A 24,682-nucleotide genomic window follows, 5' to 3' on the forward strand; every position below is an offset into this window, starting at 1 on the left:
GGGCACTGTCATTTCTCTTACACTTTCCCATAAAACACAGCTTGATATTACATCTAATCTTACGGCTGAATTCATACTGAAAGTGCAAACTGAAAATAAATTGATACTGGCACAAAGAAAAAAGCAGCTTATGATTTAATACTTTCTTCAACGATGTGCTCCATTTAGATTATATAGGGTGGAAATAGAGTCAATTGTTTCTTACACCTTATTTATTCATCAAACCATCTTCCTAAACATCCTTTAATCAATGAGTCAAAAGTCATGTTTTCACTCTGTATAAGATTCCATTCACCACTTTCATGTTTTGAACAGTTTCCTCTCTTAGTACCTTATCATATACTTTTATGAAAACAATAAAGCTGAAATAGAGATCATTATTAGACTCGCATGAATTCTTAGCTACTATTTGTCATAAGTTAATATCTGGATTTTGGTAATCCCTATTTTGACTGAACCCAGCTTATCCTCTAATTTTACTTGCAATGATTTTTCTTAGCTTTTTTTTTTTTTTTTTCTTTCTTTCAATATATGTGCATGAATCTTTCCTGAGACACTCAAGTAGGGAAATGTATAATTTTCAGCTGTAGTTCTCGTTCTTTCTTTTTTTAAACTGGTATGATGAGAGTCATCAACTCCAGACATTGGAGATCTGATTTTATGACCAAGTCTTTTTTTAAGGTAAGCATTTTTCAAACTTTTTCTGAAAGACTTTCAATATGAAATACATTTTATATCACAACCCAGTATGTACACACAAAATCGAGACAAAAGTTTCACCAAAAAAATACATTCCATTACTAGACAGAACAAAAACATAAAAGTTAACAAATATGATTTTATTAACACTTAAATACAAGACAGAAAAACAAACTCAAAAGAATATAAAAACAGAAGGTAGGAAATATTTTATTTAATGCAATGGGTGTGCTTGCCTGTTCATAAGTTCATTCCAATCTGGAACACACAAGGACAATGTTCATATGTTCAACATGCATATTTAGTGCATTATCCAGCATGTTTCTTTCGTTTTCAATCAGTTCAGGTTAAAAATCCTAGTTCCCACAAGGTTGAACATATCCCTACATTTTTCACTTCATCCTTCTTTTTTCTTCTAATAATAAAATAATTCATTTTGATGACAATTTTGACTTGGCTGATTAAAATATTAACAACTGTGACAAAAAAAAAAAAAAAAAAAAAAAAAAAAAAAAAAAAATGTTGCACTTGATAACATCCTTTCTGAAAAACCAGTTGATAATTCATAACTACAATTTCTGAGTCTCAGCTATTTTGCTGTCCCTGAGACTCGACATTTTTTCCAAGTTCTGGGAATTCTGAAGACTACAATTTCTCTCATGAAAATGATTTTGGAAGTATATTTGTTATTTATTACATTTTTATAAAATGAATCAATAACTGCTGAATAAATGGCATGATTAAAGTAGAGTAAATTTTCAACTGAGCTTTCAGGTGCAAATTTCAGCATCACTCCCACTCTATCTTTTTATAGCCAAAATCTTTTTTTTTTTTCAAAATTCTTGCATTCCTGAGTCCACAATATTTTGAATATAAGTTGAAGATTTTTCTAAGTATAAGAACTAATCCTAAATTAAAATTTTTTGCATTACCTGAATGAACAATGACATTGAAATATGCTTTATTTCCAATATTGGTCCACTCATCCAATGTAAAATTAAAAACAGGGATCTGATTCTACTGATTCTTTAATTTTTATATCTGCTCTTGTGTTTTGTGTTTCTAGAAGTACACAATTAATTTGAAGATATCTGACTGGTTCTTTGGTAATACATAATTCTGCTTTGAAATTGATTCATGTATAAAAGAGTTATTTACAGCTGTTCGAATTGAGTTCTATCTTCAACAATGTAGATAGTATCTCACTTAATTTTCTTGCTTTACAAAAGTTTAAAATTGACTGTTCAGCCTTAATTCTTTCTTACTTGAAGGTTCTGTATGGTTGTTCTCAGCACTTCTTTTAAAATATTATCTATGTTCTAATAAAAAACATAAAATATGTTCTAAATCCTTCATTAGTCCACTAGTGTTCAATTCCATGCATGAAATTTGCTTTGGACAATAACTTCACTGAGTCAGTTCCTCAATTTTTAGTTTTCAAGTATTCTGAACTTCAGATTGGTTTATTTTCATTTTGAAACTAAAGTGAAAATATTAAAATTATAAAATTAGTGATCATTTGTTTTCATGTAACTAACAAACTGCCTGATAAGCAGGGTAAGATAAAATGCCGTGAATGAACCGACTTGGAGTGGCTAAGTGTAATGAAAATGTCCATTTGCGTATGGCCGTTTCATTGCTCTTGGTTCATAGTCATAACGGTAATATAATCCTATTAATGCATCATATTATAAAAAAAAAAAAAGATGTATAAATTAACAAATAACAAAATTTCAACTATCAGCTATATTGTGTATGACACAATGCACATTTACTAAAATTAAAAATTATAAAAAGTATAATAAATTCAAAGCTTTTCTGTTTCAGATTTATAAATTTATGGAGTGTCTCCAGCTGCTTTCCCCGGGACTTGAAACAAGAAGATTCAAAAGTTTACTGGGAATTCCTAGGAGAGAAATCCTATTTGTAACTAACATCAGTCAGACAGCTTAATGTTTTAATACTTATGAAGGCAGATGACACAAGAAGTCTCCAGTGAAGCAAATGTCACATACTTCCTCATCTACGTAGTGCATTAACAACTGTAATCACATTTTCCATAAGCATGTATATCATCCATTGGTAAAAGAATCAGTGTTTTAAAGCTACAAAATCTCTGAGATCCACCGATATTTTTTATTCTACTCCATTTAAAAAATGCTGATCGCAACCGACATTTTTGACTCGGCTGATTAAAATATTAACAACTGTGACAAAAAAAAAAAAAAAAAATGTTGCACTTGATAACATCCTTTCTGAAAAACCAGTTGATAATTCATAACTACAATTTCTGAGTCTCAGAAATTGTAGTTATGAATTATCAATAACATTTCACAATACAATTAATGGATTTTGACCAGCAGTTTGAAAAATGCCATTCTAGATTATGCAGTGTAGCACTGCAGAACTTTCATACTACCATAATTCAGCATTTCAGGTCAAATATCTAATTCAGCTACCTTTCCACATTTTTATTTCTGGTTTCTGATGACTTTATCCACCTCAAATACTGATGTGTACTCCTCATTCATTCTTCCTAGATACATTTTCTATCACTGTCACCTCAATTAACAATTATTTAATTTTTTTTTAAAGTAAATCCCACCCATGAAAGGTCATAAGCCCTAAGTACGATTAGTACTACTCAAGAGACAAAACAGAACTTTTTCAAGCCATTTCCAGCCTCTAGTATGCATGCACAGTGGTCTCACAGTGGGCAATGAAATTTTTCTAATATCTAAAGATATTCAGAGACAGGTGCACACAGTGAGATTAAACCAACAGCCTGCTGATCAAGATGTTACCCACTTGGTTAACAAGACGAGCAAATTACTTCAAACATGCAGAATATGCTTTACTTCAGTTTTTACATCATCTTTATATCTGATTTGCAATACTCTTCTCTCCAGCACTAGTTTTCTTAGTAACTGCCCAAACATTTTGCCATTATCATGACTTTTCGAAAATCATCCCATGACTTTTACATACTTAGCTTAATAGCTTTAAGAGAACATGTGCATTAGACATATTAAAGTAACTTTCACATCTTACACATTTAACAAAAATTATTTATATAGAATGATACGCAGCATTTATTCAAAAGCTCCAATATATTTCATCTAACGTTACATGGACATTGTCAGGAAGACAGACCGTTCATACATTCAAAAGATGAATCAATATAATGAATTATAAATCATGCATACATAGAGTTCAAAGGAATAATGTAATAAGTTGCATGGATAAAAAAAAAAAAAATAATTTTTCTTCTCTTCAAGGATTAGGCATTTGCCTGTTCCAGCTTCACTGATCTTTCTATCTTGCAGCTGGTATTCTTCTCTTTCTCCCTCTTTCCCTTTGGTCTATATCCATCTCTTTTGGTAGCTGATATTCTTCTTACTTCCATTTTCTCTATATATATTCCTTGATCTTTTCATTTATGTCATAAATATCTAGTTCTTTTCTGATGTCTTCATTTCTTATATGGTCAAATTTTGTGCATCCTTTAATTGTTCTTAAAAATCTTATCTCTGCAGCTTGTATTTTACTTTCATTTTTCTTTTTAACAGTCCATGTTTATGAACCTTATAGTAGAGTGCGAGTGGCCATTATTTTATAAAATTTTAGTTAAGTTTCTTTTTCTTTTCTTTTTAATATTCAGTGTCCTCCTTTTAATTGTTCTACAGATTTTCTGAAATTTCTTTATTTTTATATCTAGATCTTTATAAATAAATAATTAAACTGTCATCTGTTCTATCATTTTATTTTCTATAACTATTTTTGAGCTAACATAATCTTGACCTTTAAATGCCATGCCTTTGTTTTCTTTTGTGAAAATTTTAAATTGTATTGTTGGCTTATTTTGTTTAATTCACAAACTGATTTTTGTAGGTCATCTTCACCATCTTGTACTATAATCTGATCATCTGCATACATCATTGTATTGATAACAGTTTTTCTGGATACCTAGTTTTATTGTTGATTTCCATATTTTAATAATCTGATCAATATATACGAGGTAGGTTCCAAAAGTTTCTGGCCTGACATACAAAATTTGAGCCAATTTTAAAATGCCATGCGTGACAAGATAGCACCATCTATAAGGGAGCTTAGTTGGAGAGCACCCCTTTGACTAACATGTGGAACGCTAAGTGGCTGTAATGTTAAAACTTGAGTACTACCACGGCGCGATAAAGTTTTTCACTAAAGAAAGGCTTTCTCAAAATGCTATCAATCGACGATTGGATGGTTTTATGGGGAAGCTTCTCCTTCATATTCTGCTGTGAAGGAGAAGCTCTTTCACAGTGGAATATGAACACTAAACAGTGTTGCCTAGGAAGAGAGAGAGCATCAAAGATGTTCCTCGTGATGGTCAGCCTATGAAGATGATGACCAAGGAAAATGTCTCTCTTGATGAGGAAGAACTACTCAATGACAGATGGTTGAAGCTCAAAGAAATCTCAGCAAGGTTGGGGCTTTCTATAACAACTGTCTTTTGCATCATTCACGAGAAGCTTCACATGACGAAGGTCAGTGCAAGGTGGGCACCCGACTTCTTTCTTCAATTCAGAAGAAGCATCGTGTGACCTGTTCCAGTAAGTTTTTAGAATTTTGCCAAGGAATTCAGAAAGAAGTGCTGGAATCTATTGTCACTGGAGTGATGCATTTAGGTGAAGCACTGTTGAGAAAAGCCAAGGTCACTCGCAGTCCAGCAAAAAGATCATGGCAACAATCTTTTGGAATTTCCAGAGAATTGTCTTGACTGACTTCAAGGAAAGGAATACCACCATGAATGCAGAATATTATACTTCACTCCTGCACAAACTGTGTGATGCCTTAAAGGAGAAGAGATGAGGAATGCTGAGTCATGGTGTTCAACTGCTTCATGACAATGCTCCAGCCCCTATGGCTATTGTTGTGAAGGCTGCAGTGAAGGACTGTGGCTTCCAGGAGATTGAACCACCACCCTACGGCCCAGATCTAGCAACCAGTTACTACTACTACCTCTTCTTTAAACTGAAGAAAGATCTTCGAGGAAGAAAATTTGCAGATGACAATGAGGTGAAAGATGCAGTTTTAGGCCATTTTGAAGACTTTTTTTTTTCAAGGGCATAGAAATGTTAATTCAAAAATGTGAAAAGTGTGTTGAAGGGAGATTATGTTGAAAAGTGACACAGCTGTTTTCTTTCTATCACCTCTAAAATTAGTCAGGCTGCAAAATTACGGAACCACCCTTGTATATTGAACAGAGTTGGAGATAAGTTACATCCCTGTCTGACGCCCTCATTTATTTCAATCTATTCTGTTAATTTATTACCTAACACTAACCATATTTTTGTATCTTTATATATAAGCTTTGTATAGCTGGTACCAAATGTAATGGATATCCTTGTTTTTTCATTATATTCCATAGTTTTTCTCTGTGTATTTCTCTTAACCTATAAAGGCCATATGAATCTCTAATTTAATTCAATAATTTGTTTTAACACAAATACTGTCTATACATGATCTTCAATGTCTGAAACCATTTTGTTCTTCTGAGAGTAGATTGTTTGCAATATTTTTAAGTCTTTTATTCAGGATTTTACTGTAAATTTTGTAACCTGTATTTAATAAACATTCTTCTGTAATTTCCACAATCATCTGTCTTTCTTTTCTCCTTAGCTTTTAATCAATCTGATGAAACCTCACATATCCTCCATCATATTTCCAAAGCTCTGTATTTATGTCATCTAATCCAGTTGATTTTCTATTTTTTGATACCTTTATTGCTTCTTTTAGTTCTTCCAATTTTATTGGTTCTATATCAGTACTGATTTCTACATTATTATTTTCTGTTATTAAATTTGGGACATACCATAAATTCTTATAATGTTCTATCCATTGTTTCTTTTGTATTATGTTGATTTGTGCTGTATCGCTTTCTTCGTTGTTTAATTTCCTTAATATTTTGGGGACTATATCTTGTCTTCCATGTATATCTTCTTCTATTTTATTAATAAATCTGTCCCAAGCATCTTAGTGAGTTTCTGTGCTATGGTTTTAGCTATGGAAATATAGCTATGGACAAAAGAAATATAACTATATTTCTTTTGTTTTTGTATATTTCTTCTGTTTCCTTTGTATATTTTTGAAAGAGTGACTTGCATGCAATTTGTTTTTCTTTTATTGCATTTTCTATATCTGTGTTTCAGATTTTTAATGTTTTCTTTTTAATATTTTATTTTCTTTCCATGGACTTCAGAGGCTGCTTTATGGATTATCTTTATTTTAAGTTTTCCATTCTTCTTCTATATTTTCACTGATTTGGGCTTCTTTTAGGTAATCTGTAAACTGTCATTGATACAGCATTCTAATGCTTCTCGTTTTTATTTACTTGTTCTCCATTTTGCTAATATTTCTATTTAGAGACTACTAAATAATGATCTGAATTTTCTTTTTAGATCATTATTTAAGAGTTTAAATAATTAATAATAATAATAAAAAAGCTTATTAAAAAAACAAAACTTTAGATAATTATCCTTCTGCCAGACTACAATCCAATGTGAAAAGAACTTCAAATACCCTATCTTAAAGGAGCTTCAGAACAAATAGCAAGGATCCTTCGTAAATCAATCTACATGCTTCCTTCAAACCAGCGCAGAAACTACTATCAACAAAGGATACATCACCACCTCTTTCCTTACTAGGTGTCTATCAAGTACTCTACTCATGTCATCTTTCTTATTTTGGAAGACTGGCTGTTCTGCTTTGATTAGAATCCATTTGTTACCCTTCCTAGACAGCTTAGTTACATGCCTTCCTAATGGTACACTTTTTTTCACTGTATATAGAAAACCTACGCACACAGGCAGATACATTCATAAACTCTCCCACCACCCTGCTCAACAATATGACATTATTAAAACTCTAACCAAGAGAGCCCACAATCTTTGTTCCAGTGGAACTGCCCCTTCAACTGAACTCAACCACATACACAACACCTTCCTCTCCAATGGCTACAGTGATCATAGTATTATTATTATTATTCAGGCCTCCATGGAGTCAAAAGACTCATCGCAGGAGGTCCTTCCTAGGAAACACACAGTCTATCAAGACTCATCGTGGGAGGTCCCTCCTAGGAAACACCAAGTCTATCATACCACTCCTTAAACTCATTGACCGTTCTCGCTCTCACCACTCTAGTAGGCAATGCATTCCATGGTTCAACCACCCTCCATGCAAAGAAACCACTCCTCACCCTCTTGCTCACAGTTTCCTTTCTTAACTTCCAGGAATGGCCCCTTGTCAACACTCCTACCCGCTATTCAACCAAGCAAAAGAACTCCCCGGTGTCAACCCTGTAACCACCTCTCAACAGTTTAAAAGTTTCAATCATCTCACGTCTCCTTCTATCCACCAAACTCTGCAATCCACATTCCCTCAGTCGATCCTCATAACTAACATTGTACAGTCCTGAAACCATTTTTGTTATCTGCCTTTGTACCCTTTCCACAGTTAATTTATCCCCTTCAAATCCTGGGGACCAAATCTGAGAATAACAGTCTAAGTGTGGTCTGATCAGGGTCTTATACAATGGAATGATAACTCTTATCTCTGAAGGTCAGCGTCCTTCTCGTTATTGCAGCAATCCTCTGTATTACCTTCACCACCTTTGCAATATGTCCCCTAAATTTCAGGTTTCTATCAATCATCAACCCCAGATCTCGTCTCCCCTACTTTCTCCAATACAGTATGCAGCATCCCCTCGATGTGTCCCAAACCTCAAGACCTTACATTTTGCTGCATTAAATTGACACCCCCATTCATTTGCCCATCTGTCTGTTCAGAAATGCCATCACCATACCCTACATACGTCGTACATCAGAAAAAATAGCCAAGACTTTAAAAAAAGTACAACCTTCACACAGCATTTAAGCCCCACTTCAAACTTGTTACCCTTATCCGTTCTACCAAAGATCAGCTTCCTCCTCTCTCAGCACCTGGAGTTTATAACGTACCCTGTTCCTGTAAGCTGGTGTACTTTAGACAGACAGGTAGATCAGCAACCATCTGCTTAGAACACAAGTCATACATCTGCAATGGTCAGACAGACCTGGCATACCATGTTCTGGATACAACCCACAGGATCTCTTGGAAAAAAAAGCGCCATGTTCCACCACAGTAAATTCAAAAAAAGAGAGACTATATTTAGAATCTGCAGCAGCTCTCAGAAATCAACCAAATCTAAATAAATACGGTTGCATTAAATTCCGAAAATTTGGGAAACATTAATCATCAGAGATCCCGCCTTACATTATAGGCCACCTACAATCACTCACCTAAATAGGACTTTAGAGTCACCCATGTGGTTAGCTTAGTATTGTGTGGCATTTCAGTGTATGTTACATTAGTTTTTCTGTAATCCCCGAAGATGTCTCAGTGACTGAGATGAAATATTGGAAGTATTAAAGTCTGTTTTAATCCTTTCCAAGTGTGGCATACATTCCATTAAGCCTCCAACATGATGCTTTGATTAAAACTGAAGAACATCGAGACTTTATTACATTTTTGGAATCTAACAAGCCTGACCTTGCTTTTCATGCTAATGACACTAGACACAGAGTTCTCTGGAACCAGATAAAACTTCTTCACTCCACCAAGTTCAAATTCGATCATCTTTTTCTTGAAACATAGGAAACACTAAGAAATTGTTCGAACCCAAACCATTCAGACTATGCCAATATCCAAGTTTTGGGAAGTGATCACTGTTAATTATTTATAATTTATCTACGCAACTTACCACAATTGTTCCTTTAAACTCTAATAGTGTAATATCATATACTTCAGCTGTGACTGAGCCACAAGCTAATATATGCATGATTTATAACTCATTATTTTAATTTATCTTTTGAATGTAGTTAACTGTCTGTGTCACTGATCATGTCCACATAACATTGGATGAAATATATTGGTATTTTTGAATAAATTCTATATAATTTTTGTTATATGTATAAGTAGTGATTTTTAATACTTAGTAATACTTGAATACCTAGCTTAACTGTATTTTTCTCTATATTCTCTAAAAGCACATTTAGTGAAAGAGTGACTTATACACTATTTGTTTTTCTTTTACTGCATTTTCTATATCTATGTTCCAGATTTTTAATGTTTTTCTTTTTAATATTTTATTTTCTTTCCATGGACTTCAGAGGCTGCTTTATGGATTATCTTTATTCAAGTTTTCCATTCTTCCATATTTTCACTGATTTGGGCTTCTTTTAGGTAATCTGTCAACTGTCATTGATACAGCATTGTAATGCTTCTCATTTTTCTTTACTTCTGTTCTCCATTTTGCTGTATTTCTATTTAGAGACTACTAAATAATGATCTAAAATTTTTTTCATTTCATTATTTAAAATTTATATAATTAATAATCTTCTTCTTCTGCAGCTTCTCCCACTTAAGTGGGGTCACTGTTTATTATGAGTCTCCTCCACACCTTCCTGTCTTGGGCTGTCACCACATCCAAGTTCTTCATCTTCAAGTCCTCTTCTACCAGCTCCCTCCATCTCTTCTTTGGCCGCCCACGCTTCCGCCTTCCTTGCACATCCATCTGCATGACCCTTCTTCCCACATATTCGTCCTCCCTCCTCATCACATGACCAAACCATCTCAACCTTGCCTCCTGTATTTTCGCTCCTAAGTTCGTAACTTTCACTGTTCCCCTGACAAAGTCATTTCTCAGATGATCCTTTCTGGTCACACCGCACATCCACCTAAGCATTCTCATCTCTGCTACTTCCATCCTGCTAATGTTATTTTTCCTCAGGGCCACAGTTTCTATAGCATATGTCATAGCTGGCCTCACTACTGTCCTATAAATTTTGCCTTTCAGATTGATCGGCACCCTCTTATCACATAACACTCCAGCCATCTCCCTCCAGTTCCTCCAACCATTAATATAATTAATAATAATAATAAAAAAAATTTATGAACAAAACAAAACTTTTGATAATTATCCTTCTGCCAGACTACAATCTATGTTTTTATATTCTCTAAAAGCATTTAGTGAAAGAGTGACTTCTTTTGCTATCTGTTTTTCTTTTATTGCATTTTCTATATCTGTGTTCCAGATTTTTAATGTTTTTCTTTTTAATATTTTATTTTTCTTTCCATGGACCTCAGAGGTTGCTTTATGCAAGAACTTTCTATATGATTTCTTCTTTTCAAGAACAGCTTTCTTTAATGTACTGTGTCCAGAATGAGGTTTTTTTTCCTTTTTCTTCTTATTTGCAAGCAACCTCATCAAATGCTTCCTTGGATGAGTTGAATAAATGTTTTTTTTTCAGATTCTGTCACTTTTTATCTTAGGTTTGGTTCTTGTGTGTGTGTCAACTTTTACATTTTTCTCCAATAACATTTTTATATCTGATTCAACAGCTCATATAAAGGGTGCCTGACTGATTCTTTTTAAAACTTCTGTACATTCTTTTCAATATGACATTTAATTTTTATTCTGCTGAAAACTGGTGTTCATTCTTGTTTTGTATACAATTTCTCTCTACATTTATGCATAATGTTATGCTGGAATATTAAAAACTCTGTCTTCTGATGAGAAATCTAGTGAGTCTGTCATTATTATGTACCGGCCTTTTTTCTAAATTGTCTCGTCTGAGTAATTCTACATTCTGCATACCATTTGTACATGCCTGTGATTTATTTACTGTACCGCTATTTATATCTCCAATAAGAATCAGCTTTCCCTTTATATCAAGTCCTCTAATGATTTAAAAAAAATTGCTTCATCCAATTACTCATTCTGAAATCTGTCCAAAAGTACAACTGGCCAATTTCAAATGGCTCCCATTCACCAAGTTTATCTTAACATTTAGTATTGGTTACCTCAGCTCCACTCACCTTCTGAAATATTAATACATGCAGCAGTATGTTAGGAATATCACCTAAAAAAAAGGACGCATATAAAATGTTTATATATTCTCATGGACAAAAATGCAACACTACACTTTTTCAAACACCTCTTGTATGTAAAACTACTGATGCAAAAAGTTGTATGAAAAAAAAAGCTTATTTCTAAATTTTAGGCATCACTCATTTTTAAAACCTAACTGGTAACTTATGGAAATGCTCAAAAAACCAAATTTCTTTGGCCCTAAGTTTAATTAACGATCCTTATTGATGACCTTAAAATTAACCAAGAATTTATTGTACAGGGTGATTATAATTAAAGTTCACATTTAGAAAGGCTGTAACTGGCTACTACTCAGCAGAACAATTTAATATTTAACATGATGTGTGCAGCAATGTAATTTTATTCTGTGCAAAAAACAATCTTAGCCCTAAAAGTTGCTACTAGAGTGATGCATAGCTCTGCAATACATGTAAATTATGTATGATACTCCTGGTATGCAGTGAAATGCTGCAACTGTACCATTTATGCAAATGACAAATGTCTCCAATGACGTATGTTTCAAAAGAAGCTTTTTTAAAAGCAGGTAGCTGTGGAATACGCCAGTTCATTGCCTGTGAGCAGACAATGTGTTAAAGCACAATGTCAGCATTACCACAGGATCACGTATTTCTTGTGAAGTTGTTTTATCAAAAAAAAGGACAGCTGTGCCTTGACAGCATTACACAAGTTCAGAATATTAAAGGAATTAAAAAAGGATCTTATGACTGCAAATGGTTTATGCAAAATGATCTGGAAATTTGAACGTTAAATATCAAACTTGGCAGATGATGGAGGACCATCGAACAGCAGACAGTGGAGTAAGCAGCCACAGTGTCAGAGGAAGAAAGGATTGCAAATGTTGTAGGAAGCAGCAACAGCACATGGAGTATTGCATGGTCTTTAGAAACCTCTAAGTGTGGTTCAGAAAGTCGTAAGGCAAATTCTGAACTGTTATCCTTACAAGATTCCTACGTTCAACAATTGCTTAATCCTCAGGGTGCACGACAAACATTTACCCTGCAGTTTCTTGCTCAGACTGAACTGGAAAACAATTGTGGAAGCTCACCTCCATCTGGACGGTACTGTGAATGAATATGCACAACTGCAGAATTTGGGCAACCACAAACCCACATGTTGTGTGACAGATTCCACTTTATTCCCTGAAGGTCACTGTTTGATGTGGTTTTACAGCAGAATTCAGTATAGGACCTTTCTTTTTCAAGGAGCTGGGTCCTACTGGTCTCGTTACTTGCACTGTTAATGGCCAGTGATATGCATCTCTCTTAGCCAATCAGGTGATTCTTGAATCCAGGCACTGACATTGTTCCAACATTTCAACAGTGTCAGTAACTGGATACAACAGTTTTTATGCAGGATGATTCCCCCTCCTCACATAGTCACCCCTGTCAAGCAGTTGCTTCAGACACATTTTACTGAGGCTGCCATTTTTGTACAACGTGGTCAGCATGCTTGCCAGATCGGAAACCCTGTAACTTTCGGCTGTGGAGACATATCAAAGATATCTATTGTGAACATATAGCCAACTTAGTGGTCCTCAAGACCAGCATTACATGCCATATCTGCAACATTTGAGTGAAAATGTTCTGTGATTGAGCATGTGATTTTGCAATTTCAGCATGCTGTCAACAACGGAGGACAGTATATCGAACATGTTGTGTAACCACACAATGCACCATGTGTGCCATACATTTTGCGACATTTTGAATTACCCACTACAGTATTTCAGTGCCATGTATCACCCAGTGGCAACTTTTAGAACTAACAGTCTTTGCACAAAATAAAATTCCAGTGCCACACACATCATCCTGTTAAATATTAACCTGTATATTTTAATCACCCTGTATATTTTTCTTCTTTATTACATTTTAAGAAAGAATATTAATTTATTAACAAAGTAAAAAAAAAATGAATACTTTCATCCACTATTAAAGCAATTGGGGCATTTTCAAGGATAAAGATAACAAGGTAAACATGTAAATTGAATAAGAACACTTATTTCAAAGGTGGCCAGTTAAAAAAAAAAATAATAAAAGAAAAAAGAATTATTGTCTGCCAAACATTTAATAGTTTCTCACATCCATATTTAAGTTTTATAGAACATAGGCTGATTTTCAGAATAATCTGCCACTTTTAAAGCAGGTAACAGTTTTCTTTTTTCATCTAAATGTATGTAGAATGTTGAGCACAAGGTTTGCTAATCTGTTTTATCCATATTAGTTCACACAACAGCAAACAAATTAATCTAAACAACCAAATTTTTGTCAAGTTTTTGGTTTGGTTTTTGTTTCAGTTCACAATAATTTAACTATCTCTATGATGTTTATTAATAATGTTATGCATTTTTATAGTGTAAACAAGTTGACATTCGTAGTTGTTTGTTCATTTTGTGTAGCTATAAAATGGATACATCTCCAAGAAAGTGTTCAAAAATATGTACTCTTTCTCAGCACACATCCATGACTCAAAAACAAATTGCCAATGAGTGTGGTGTTGAAAGTTTATTTTTCACTTGGTCAGATTATAATAAATTTAGTTTAATCCTTTATCCAAGTGTGTGCAAATTTTGTTTGCACACACTTGGATAAAGGATTAAACTAAATTTTTTATTAGAGTGTGGTGTCAGTCTAGGTACTGTTAATGTGATTTTAAAGAGGTTTAAGGAGACAGGCACCTTTTCTCCTGATAGAAAACGAAAATGTAGGCAAAAAAAGGAAAAAACTACATATACTCAAGATCGCTTACTAGTTAGGAAAAGCAAAATGAATCCAAGATTGTCTGCTGTAGACTTAAATAGAGACTAGGCAGCTAGGGATTAATGTTTCTGACATGGCATTTCATTGATGATTGTCAGAAGCAGGGAGGACTGCTGACAGACCAAAAAAAAAAAAAAAAAAAAGAAGAAACAACTGTTGATGAAGGCTATGCATTAAAAGAGTGTGAAATAGTAGATGAAAGTATACAAATATTGGACTGAGAGTGGAATGGGGTCATATTCTCAGATGAGAGCCATTTCTTTGTCCAAGGAAAGCGAGTACCCTATGTTCGCAAATCAGTGGCAGAAGACCCCCCCCCCCACCTTCAACAAGCTTCTAAATACTCAGCTAAAAAGATGTTCTGGAGTTGTTTTACACATGACAGACCAGGTCACTTGTGCCTACTGGCAGCATGATGAAAAGTGACCAATACAAATAAAAATATTGGAGAAAAGAGTAGTCCCACAGATCCAAAAAGACAAAGGACTCATCTTCCAACAGGATCTCACTCCATGCCACACTTTGAAAAAAGTGAAAGAGCTCCTCAAAAATCACACCATCCAATTGCTTCAGTGGCCAGGTAACTCTCCTGAATTAACCCAATTTGTGGGCCTTAGTGAAAAAGAGACTTGGAAAATTAAATTGTGATAGAGAGGATAACTTAATACAATCCATTATAAAAGTATGGTTTTAAGATGCAGAAATAAGAAAAATGTGTTCTACATTGGTAGAGTCCATGTATAAGTGAATTAATGAACTTATTAGGCACAGACGAGCACATATAAATTATTACATAAAGTTGGAGTTTAATTTTTGTGCTTATTTTCTTGAAAAATTAAAATTTTTCTTTGAAATGTGAGTGTTCGGATTAATTTCTTCACTACTGTACTATAGTTTTGGTAGTGTTCTCTCCATTTTGCAGATCAGTCAAATTGTATTATTTTAGGGGAATGTACACTGGCAATGTACATCCTGTATACTCCAGGTACGTGTTATGGGTGAATTACATCTTTTTTTTGGAGGTAGAAGGAAAGCTAGTTTTAACACTAGTTAAAATAGGCTGTCTGTAAATGGTATTTAATGACCACCTCCCCCATCCCCTTCAAGATACTCCATTAATATAAGGAACTACTACTGTGGAGCGATCTACTGGTTCTGTTGGTTTGTCTGAGTTTAATAATCTCCATTTATTTTTTTAAGGAAAGTAGCCATTATTGATGATAATATTAAAAATGTATTCTACTATTTTCGGAATATGTTATTATTCGAGCAAATAAATCTAGCTCTGTAAGCTAATATTTTTATTATGCCATCCATTTGTGCTGGATAAGGAATGATTATTAATCACTCTTAACCTAACAAAACAGGGATGTTAAAAACTTTCAGACATCTGGCAGACCATAATTCTATGTTTAAATGAACAAAAAGCTCTGACTCTAGGGAGAGAGCTTTGTTTACTGAAGTGCAAATTCAGGAAAACATAAGTAATTTGGGGGATGCAGGTGCATATGTATGTGTGAAGGCACCCATGAGGTGAGTGAGTATGAGAGTAACCACCATGTGCAGAATCTAGTCTCTCAAGCAGAAATATTGAATAGGGTAGTCAATTCAGGAAGTAATGGTGGCTGGGGGCCTAAAGAGATACTACAATTTCTATATATTAATGCCAGAAGTATTAGGAACAAGAGGGAAGAGTTTTTTGCAATGGTTAGTGCAACCTTGCCAAAAGTTATAGGCATTAGTGAAACATGACTAACAGCAGATAATGTTACAGGGATAGAAGAGAGTAGTATTTTCAAGGAAGATAGAGAAGATAAGATGGGTGAGGGATACTGCTGATGATAGCAGATGAATTGCAGCCAAAACGAATAAGAGATAAGCAGGAGGGTGGCTGTTCATTTGAAGCAGTCTGCAATGATTCGGAAGACATGAATGCAGGTAAAGTGATTATTATGGGGGGGGGGGATTCAACTATGGAGATACGGATCGGAAAGAAGAGAGAGAGATCACGTGACAAAGGAAATGGAATTTATACTCCTAGAGAGATAATTACTTGAAGTAACGTGATGGAGAGGATCCAAGGTGCAAGAGTATTGGACCTGGTCATAGAATCAGAATAGTTATCCATAACTAAGATGACCACAATGCTTCCAATTGGGAAAGTGACCATGCAGTCTTGACTTGGGAAATTGTACAACATTAAGAATATTCTGTCAAGAAGGAGTATATGTGGAACTACAAGGCAGGTGATTACCACAAGCTTAGTAGGAAGCTGGAAGCTATGCCATGGCATAAAAAACCTACAAGGGAAGGAAGTTATTAGTGAATGGGAGATATTTAAATGGCTCAAGAAGAAGCCGTATAGATGGATGAGTAATATCATTAAGCATCAGCTTCAAAAAAAGAAAATGCTGTGGAGGGTATATAAAGAGAAAGGTAAACAGCAAACTCATGAACATCAAGATTCGGGCAAGAAGGGTGACTAATACGTTCTTTCACTATGTGGCAAGTAAGAGGAATAATGACTATTGAAGAATATCCTTAATGAGTGCTGATGGTCATGAGGTTACAGAAGCAGATAAAATAGTTGAGTTACTAGGTGACCACTTGGCAAAGGAATATAATACAAATGAGATTAATGTTGTGACATATGTGATAGAGACTTATGTGGGAACAGAGGTGAATGAACTGGAGGTTCTTAGAATATTGCAGAATCTCAATGTAAAAGCAGCTGTGGGATTACCCGGGATATCAGCTTGTGTTTTGTAAGAATGTGCAAGAAAACTGGCAATATCTCTGACTAGGTTCTCTAAGTCTCAGCTCTGGTAGAATACCAAAGGAGTGGAAAGAGGACAAAATAATTTCCTTGCATAAGAGAGATTCTAAGACTGCAGAATTTTAGACCAGTCAGAATCTCGGTAATGGTGGTAAAAGTACTGGAAAAACTGGTCAAAAAGGAGAGAATTCAGGAATGGGTGGATGAGAATATAATACTCTACGAGAAGCAACATGGTATTGTGAGGGGTGAGTCGTGCCTTAGTAATTTATTAACTTTTTTTTTATAATAGAGTGACAGCTGAGTTGAACAGAGGAAATGGTTACATGATGATTCTGCTTGATTTTGCCAAGACATTTGACCAAATACCAGATGGAATTTTGTTTACACAAATTAGAACAAATAGGGATGGATATGACACTGGTTATGTGGATAAGAGGGTGGCTGCTGGACAGATATCAGAATGTGACATATGGAGGAGCAGAATCCAGGTGAAAGGACCACTACTGTTTAATTTGTACATGCATGATATGGAAAATAACTTGAAAGGAACATTCAGTTATTTGTTGGAAAATTAGGTAGAGTAGTGAATCAAGGTCATGTGGAGAGCTTGAAATAAGCTCTCAGTATTGGCAAAAAGTAATGAATGTCTGTTTAATGTAAAGAAATGTAAAGTTATGCATTTTGGGATACAAAGATCACAAACTGTGTATTACATTGAGGGAAATGTACTCTAGGAAATAGATAAAGATAGTGATTTAGGGTGGTGATAGACAGAGAGTTGAAGTTTAGAGGATATGTTGATATGGGTGCTAAGGTAGCTAATAAGATTACTTGGCTATTGAAGAACACAACAAGTAGAGATAAGGAAGTTGTTATTCAAACTAAACATATTTGGTCGTTTATAATTAAAATACAATTTTATTTAATGCTGACCATAAAAACAAACATATTATAGTCTACCAGTTTCGTCAGCAGACTGTCTGGCTTTTTCAAGGCGTTTATGAAAAGACATAAAAACTAGTAAATGCAAATTGAAAGGAACATAAAAAACGTTGTAAACCAACTAGTAGCTAAGGTTACACGTTCACGTGACAGAGAGGACTTATTGTTCTTATTCATTATCATGCAAGCTTGTTTGTTGTAAATGTGTAATGCGATTACTGGCTAGCTGAACTACAGCTAGCCAGTAATCGCAAAAATATCAGACACAAAACGTAAACCAACTAGTAGCTAAGGTTACACGTTCACGTGACAGAGAGGACTTATTGTTCTTATTCATTATCATGCAAGCGTGTTTGTTGTAAATGTGTAATGCGATTACTGGCTAGCTGAACTACAGCTAGCCAGTAATAGCAAAAATATCAGACACAAAACAACCTCCCGGACGACAAAGTGATTTTTAATTTTTCAAATCACAGTTCAAACTTCACGGAGTTTAGAAATCAGACAAAAAAAAAAAGAACATGTTGGTGATGTAAACCACAACAGAAGTATCTCTTCTGGCTTAGCACATCATTTCTGTACATCTAACCACACGATAGAGTGGAAAACAGCTCCATGCTATATCTCGATGACGACTACAGACATTGTTTATTCAAGGAAGCCACAATAGTGTCAATAACCGGCGGAAACCTCATTACTGGCTAGCTGAACTACAGCTAGCCAGTAATGAAGTTTCCACTGGTTATTGACACTATTGTGGCTTCCTTGAATAAACAATGTCTGTAGTCGTCATCGAGATATAGCATGGAGCTGTTTTCCACTCTATCGTGTGGTTAGATGTACAGAAATGATGTGCTAAGCCAGAAGAGATACTTCTGTTGTGGTTTACATCACCAACATGTTCTTTTTTTTTTGTCTGATTTCTAAACTCCGTGAAGTTTGAACTGTGATTTGAAAAATTAAAAATCACTTTGTCGTCCGGGAGGTTGTTTTGTGTCTGATATTTTTTCTTGTAAAGTTCATTGAATTTTCTAATTTGTTTGTCCTTATAAAGTTTGAAAGTTTTTTCATAGCTGCGTTGTATCGTTTGTATCATAGTCTCACAAAAAATGAATCTGACATTCTCAAAAAAGGTTTTAACTTTTCGATTACGGCCAAACACATTCCTAAAATGGATTTCATGTGTGGAATTGAAAAAGGCCTATATCCACTACCGCAAAACGTAGCCAACACTATTAAATTCAAAAGTACAATAATCCTAGCCAAAGCCAAACAACCTGTTCTCAACACATCTCCTTATGATAGAAAGGCAATTCTCAACTTGAAGAAAAACAAAGATATCATTATTACAAAGGCTGATAAGGGAAATTCTACAGTTATCCTTAACTCTAAAGATTATTATGATAAGTTAAACGTTTTACTTTCAGATAACTCCACTTATAAGATCTTAGACAGAGACCCCACAATAAAAAATCATAATGAAACAAACCAACTAATGAGAAATTGTAACTTTTGGCCAGAAGAAGTGAAGAGAACACTAAACTCCTCACATCCTATCGCTCCCAGACTATATGGGACACCTAAAATACATAAACAGGATATATCTCTCCATCCAATCATTGATAGAAGATCATCACCAACTTACCTTTTGGCAAAGCATCTTGCAAACTTATTAAATAATAAAATAGGATCAACAGAATCCTATATCAAGAATAGTCAACATTTTGTAAATAAACTCCAAGCCATTAAGATTGCACCAACAGACATGCTAGCCAGTCTAGATGTTGTATCCCTTTTCACCAATGTACCAGTAGAAGAGGTAATACACATCATCCAAGATCTTTTTCCTCTAGACATCACACAGATGTTTAGACACTGCCTTCAATCTAATTTCTTCAAGGTTAACAACCATATACCAACAATTAGAAGGCCTAGCAATAGGAAGCCCACTATCACCATCTTGTACAGACCTTTTCATGGAAAAACTTGAAAAAGAAATTCTCTCCACAATCTCCCCCAGACCATCTACATGGTGGAGATATGTTGATGATATCTTCATTATATGGCAAGACAGCTTAGAAAACCTAAAATTGTTTGTGGATAAAATCAAACTCAATACATAACAAGATAAAATTCACTCTGGAAGTGGAAAACAACAACCAACTGCATTTTTTAGACATTTTGATAAAAAAACAATCAAACGGTGTCAAATTATCTATTTACAGAAAGCCCACAGATACTGGAAGATATCTTCATTATACTTTAAATCATCACAAGACACACAAACTGAGTATTATCCACATGTTGAAATATAGGGCCAGAAAGTTTATATCAGAAGAGGAGGATACTCAGACTGAACTCTCACTAATAGCCAACACATTATCACAAAATGGATGTCCTCAAAACATCATAAAAAAATATCTATACAGTGACAACCCCAGACAAGAAGAATCACACTCCCAGCACATTTCTTATCAAATAGCAAGAATACTAAGAGCCTACAACATCAGAGTGGTCTTCAAACCAATCACCAGCATCAGACAAGTTTTAGGATCCCCAAAAGATAAAGTACCTTTCTATAAATATCCAGGAGTATATTACATTCCCTGCTCCTGTGGTCTTGCCTACATAGGACAAACTTCACGGAGTTTAGAAATCAGACAAAAAAAAAAAAAAGGAACATGTTGGTGATGTAAACCACAACAGAAGTATCTCTTCCGGCTTAGCACATCATTTACGTCTAACCACGTGATAGAGTGGCAAAACAGCTCCATGCCATATCTCGATGACGACTACAGACATGGTTTATTCAAGGAAGCCACAATAGTGTCAATAACCGGCAGAAACCTCAACAGAAATCATGGTGTAATTCTAAACAGTTCGTGGAAAAACCTTATCCTCTCTCTTAATCAAGCTGAACTACAGCTAGCCAGTAATCACATTACACATTTACAACAAACACGCATGCGTGATAATGATTAAGAACAATAAGTCCTCTCTGTCACGCGAACGTGTAACCTTAGCTACTAGTTGGTTTACAACGTTTTTTATGTTCCTTTCAATTTGCATTTACTAGTTTTTATGTCTTTTCATGAATGCCTTGAAAAAGCCAGACAGTCTGCTGGCAAAACTGGTAAGCTATAATATAAGTTTGTTTTTATGGTCAGCATTAAATAAAATTGTATTTGAAGTTGTTATTCCTCTTTATAAAAATCTGATATGTCCACATCTGGATTACTGTACTCAGGTTTGGTCATTGGGTTTCTTAGAGATGTGGTGGAGAGGATTTAGAGGCAAGCGACCAAGATCATGAGTGCTGTGAAATGTTCTCTATGAAGATAGACTGAGGGTGTTGTGGACTGCAAGAGTTGTTGAATTTACTTAAAGGGTTTACAGGAGAGATGCAGGAGAAATATTTCAGGGGGTAGAAAAAGAGGTATTCCTGGAAATTGAGTAAAAGTGTGGTTAGTAGGGATGTGGAGACTAGATTTTTGGTTTGGAAGTTGTGAATGAATGGAATGGGTTACCAGAGTCGGTTGTTAGTGCTTTGTCTGTTAATAGTTCAAGGAGAGATATGATGGATTGTGTGGATAGTTTTTGTCTCCTGTGTTGAGTCTTCATACTCCATGGAGATTCCTGTACCATAATAATAATCTTGTGCCCAGATGGTGGAGCTAATACATCTGAATGCTTGCTTCACATTGTGTTCTAATTCAATTTACTTTGTTTACCTTATAGGTGAAATATTGATTTAAAATATTCAAATGTTTTACTTCTATGCTGTTAATAAAAAGTTCATTATTAATATGATAACCAACATGCAAGTCTGAATAAGTGCACAGCATAATATACTTTTTAACTGGGATATATATAAAATTAAGTGCAAATGTCATACTCCTACATTGGAGAAAAAGTAGATAAAAAAAAAAATGTTGTTCAAGGTCAATCGTGCAACAGTGGGTTGCAAACTACTTTATTAATTGGTAAAGCAATAAACTATTACACAGATATTGTAATTAGATATTTCATCAGAAAGACTTTAAGGTAGATAAGATACTGAAATATTCTCACAGTTAACAAAAATGGCATGAAACTACACAGAATATGGAAATCCAGTTGACCTATTAAATGTTTTAGGTCAATAACATCATACATACATGCAGATAAAGAGTAGCCTTGCATATGAGTAACTAGTGTGGGAGGAATGTTATATCTGTATATTTCAATTGTTTTTAATTTCAAAAATGTTACTCTTATTCTAGTGATGTATCAAGTACAATATAGATTATGCTACCAGTTATCAAATTATGTTCTCATTGTGTTTTCCAGTAGTTTTTCAATTCCAGATATTTCTACTACACAAATGCAAGCATTAGTGCAATCCTGTTTTAAATTAATAGGTCTCAGTATTAACAGCTGATTTATTAAGGTTACAATTTTAAAACATTTTGAAATCTTAAAGTAGTTAGGTACTCATACAAGTCATTAAGTCTTGCTAAAATAAATAAAACCTACTTTTCCATTCTCTTTTTAATTTTTTCCTTTTCTTTTGCCTTCCTCTTTCTTGGTTTCTTGCTAGGATCATATGCTCCTTTCAACTGAAATGTTGCCTGTTCTACATGAATCACTTTATCTTTAAATCTATACCCATCCAGAATGTTAACAGCTAGTTGTACAGATTCCACCTAAAAATACATTTATTAACATTTACCTATATATTCTTATTACTTTCATTATTTTGATTGTTATTTGAATTCACTTAAGCCACACAAGCTCCTTCCAAATTTACCTGTGGAAATTAATATCCTTTTCAGAAAAACCTACGTTTCTGAAAACTGCAATATAGTGCATGCATGGCTATCTATATTTTGGTCAACTGGAACTATGCACATTCAAGTTATAAGGGCCATGCTCATTGACAACAATACTTGTTTGACTCCACATTTCTGACTTATGAGAAAATCTGTAATAACAGAATTTCTTCTTGTCAATGAGTCAGTTGGTCTGAGATTATAGTTTATTATCAACCAAACAGAAAATGCAACCATTATCTGTTGCGTTTTCTGTTTGGTTGATAGAAAATGCAACCATTATTCATATGGAAAATTCAGTGCAAGCTCTGTATTGAATAACTAGCACAGTTATTCTAAGCAAGCTATGGATTATTTTGGAAGGTTGTGTACAGTTTTCATATACTCAAAATGAAATGGTCCACATTGACTTTTTAAAATTAGCAATGCAGCATCAGAGAAAATATGTGAAACTATACAAAAGACATGCTCTGAAACATTTGCAGAATTCAGCAGTCCTATAAATCTATAGAGAATGAAATATCTGTCTTCAGTATATTAACACTACAATACCATTAATATTGTGACCCAATATTATTACTTCATAAGCTAAGCTAGACAGAAAATAGGTGGAGCACAAGAAAAATACAAAATAGTTACTTAATTAAAAAAAAACTTTTAAAAAGTTTCTCAGAACTTGAATAGGTACCACATAAAATAGTGTGAATCTGAAAAATAATTCTGTTATTAAAGAAAAAGCACATCTTATATTATGAAGAAACAATTTTACAGGAAAGATAATATAGTCAGGGTCTAAAACAAACTTTCCAGTTAATCCAAAAAAACTAACCAACAAAATCATTGTAAACAGATATTGTAGTGATTAAGGTGAATTTCAGAAAAATAGCAGTTTTAATATGTCTTAAAGCCCTAAAATTTAATTTTTAGTACAATTTCAACAATTTAGAATGATAATTGGAGGGGGGGAAGGACTCACAATCTCATTTCACGTTCCTTCTTTTACCTTGCGGTGTCGCGGAATAGTTAATCATTGGACCTCAAACCGTTCACAGGATAAGGTGGTCAGCCCTATGCCTCGGTGTATCCTATGTTCGTAATGTTGAGTTCTCAAGGCCAGTTTGAAAAACCCCAAAATAAACTGGGGAAAAAACCCTACTGTCCACGCCCAAGACTGGCCAACTTAGCTATGGCTGAGGAAGATCCTTCAGCTCCGCATGTTGTCTGCGGAAATTGAACCTAGGACACTCCTTCCCCAGGCATACGGTTGCAAAGCACATAGCCACTAGACTAACCGCGTGGATGACTATTGGCTGTTGTCTATTTCCATATTTAATTTACCATCTTCACAAAAATTCGTGCCTAAGTAGCTGAAATGTTTTACTTTTTCCACAGGTTCTCTATTCACAATGCAGTTAACATTTTCAATGTTTCTGCCTATTTTCATTGTCTTTGTATTTTTAATGCTGACCTTCATACCATATCTATTACAAGTTATTCAATTTAGTCAGGGAATCTTGCAGACTTGTAGTGGATTTATTTAGACATATAACATCATCCGCATAAAGCAAAGAGCTGACATTAATATCTCCAATTTTGATATCAGGTTTAATACCACTTTCCTTCATAATGTGATCCATATAGATAATGAATAACAGAGGGGATAATGTACACCCTTGTCTCACACCAGATTTAACATTAAACTTCCTGTACTTCCTTCAATTCTAAC

The 24,682-nt window shown here is 34.4% G+C and overlaps 1 protein-coding gene across 2 annotated transcripts in view; it reads right to left on the minus strand.

Moving 5' to 3' along the window:
• Nucleotides 1–24,682, minus strand: part of barc (RRM1_TatSF1_like and RRM2_TatSF1_like domain-containing protein barc) — a 133,927-nt gene that overhangs the window by 60,262 nt on the left and 48,983 nt on the right. For both annotated transcript variants that reach the window (XM_090412039.1, XM_090412040.1), the window contains exon 5: nt 22,661–22,830. In XM_090412039.1, coding sequence (XP_090268165.1) covers nt 22,661–22,830 — 170 coding nt within the window. The remainder of the gene's footprint in view (nt 1–22,660; nt 22,831–24,682) is intronic.

Source organism: Typopeltis vanoorti, chromosome 22 (genome assembly GCF_054136105.1).
Source record: "Typopeltis vanoorti isolate ZY-2024b chromosome 22, IOZ_Tvanoo_1.0, whole genome shotgun sequence".
Classification (NCBI taxonomy): Eukaryota; Metazoa; Arthropoda; class Arachnida; order Uropygi; family Thelyphonidae; genus Typopeltis; species Typopeltis vanoorti.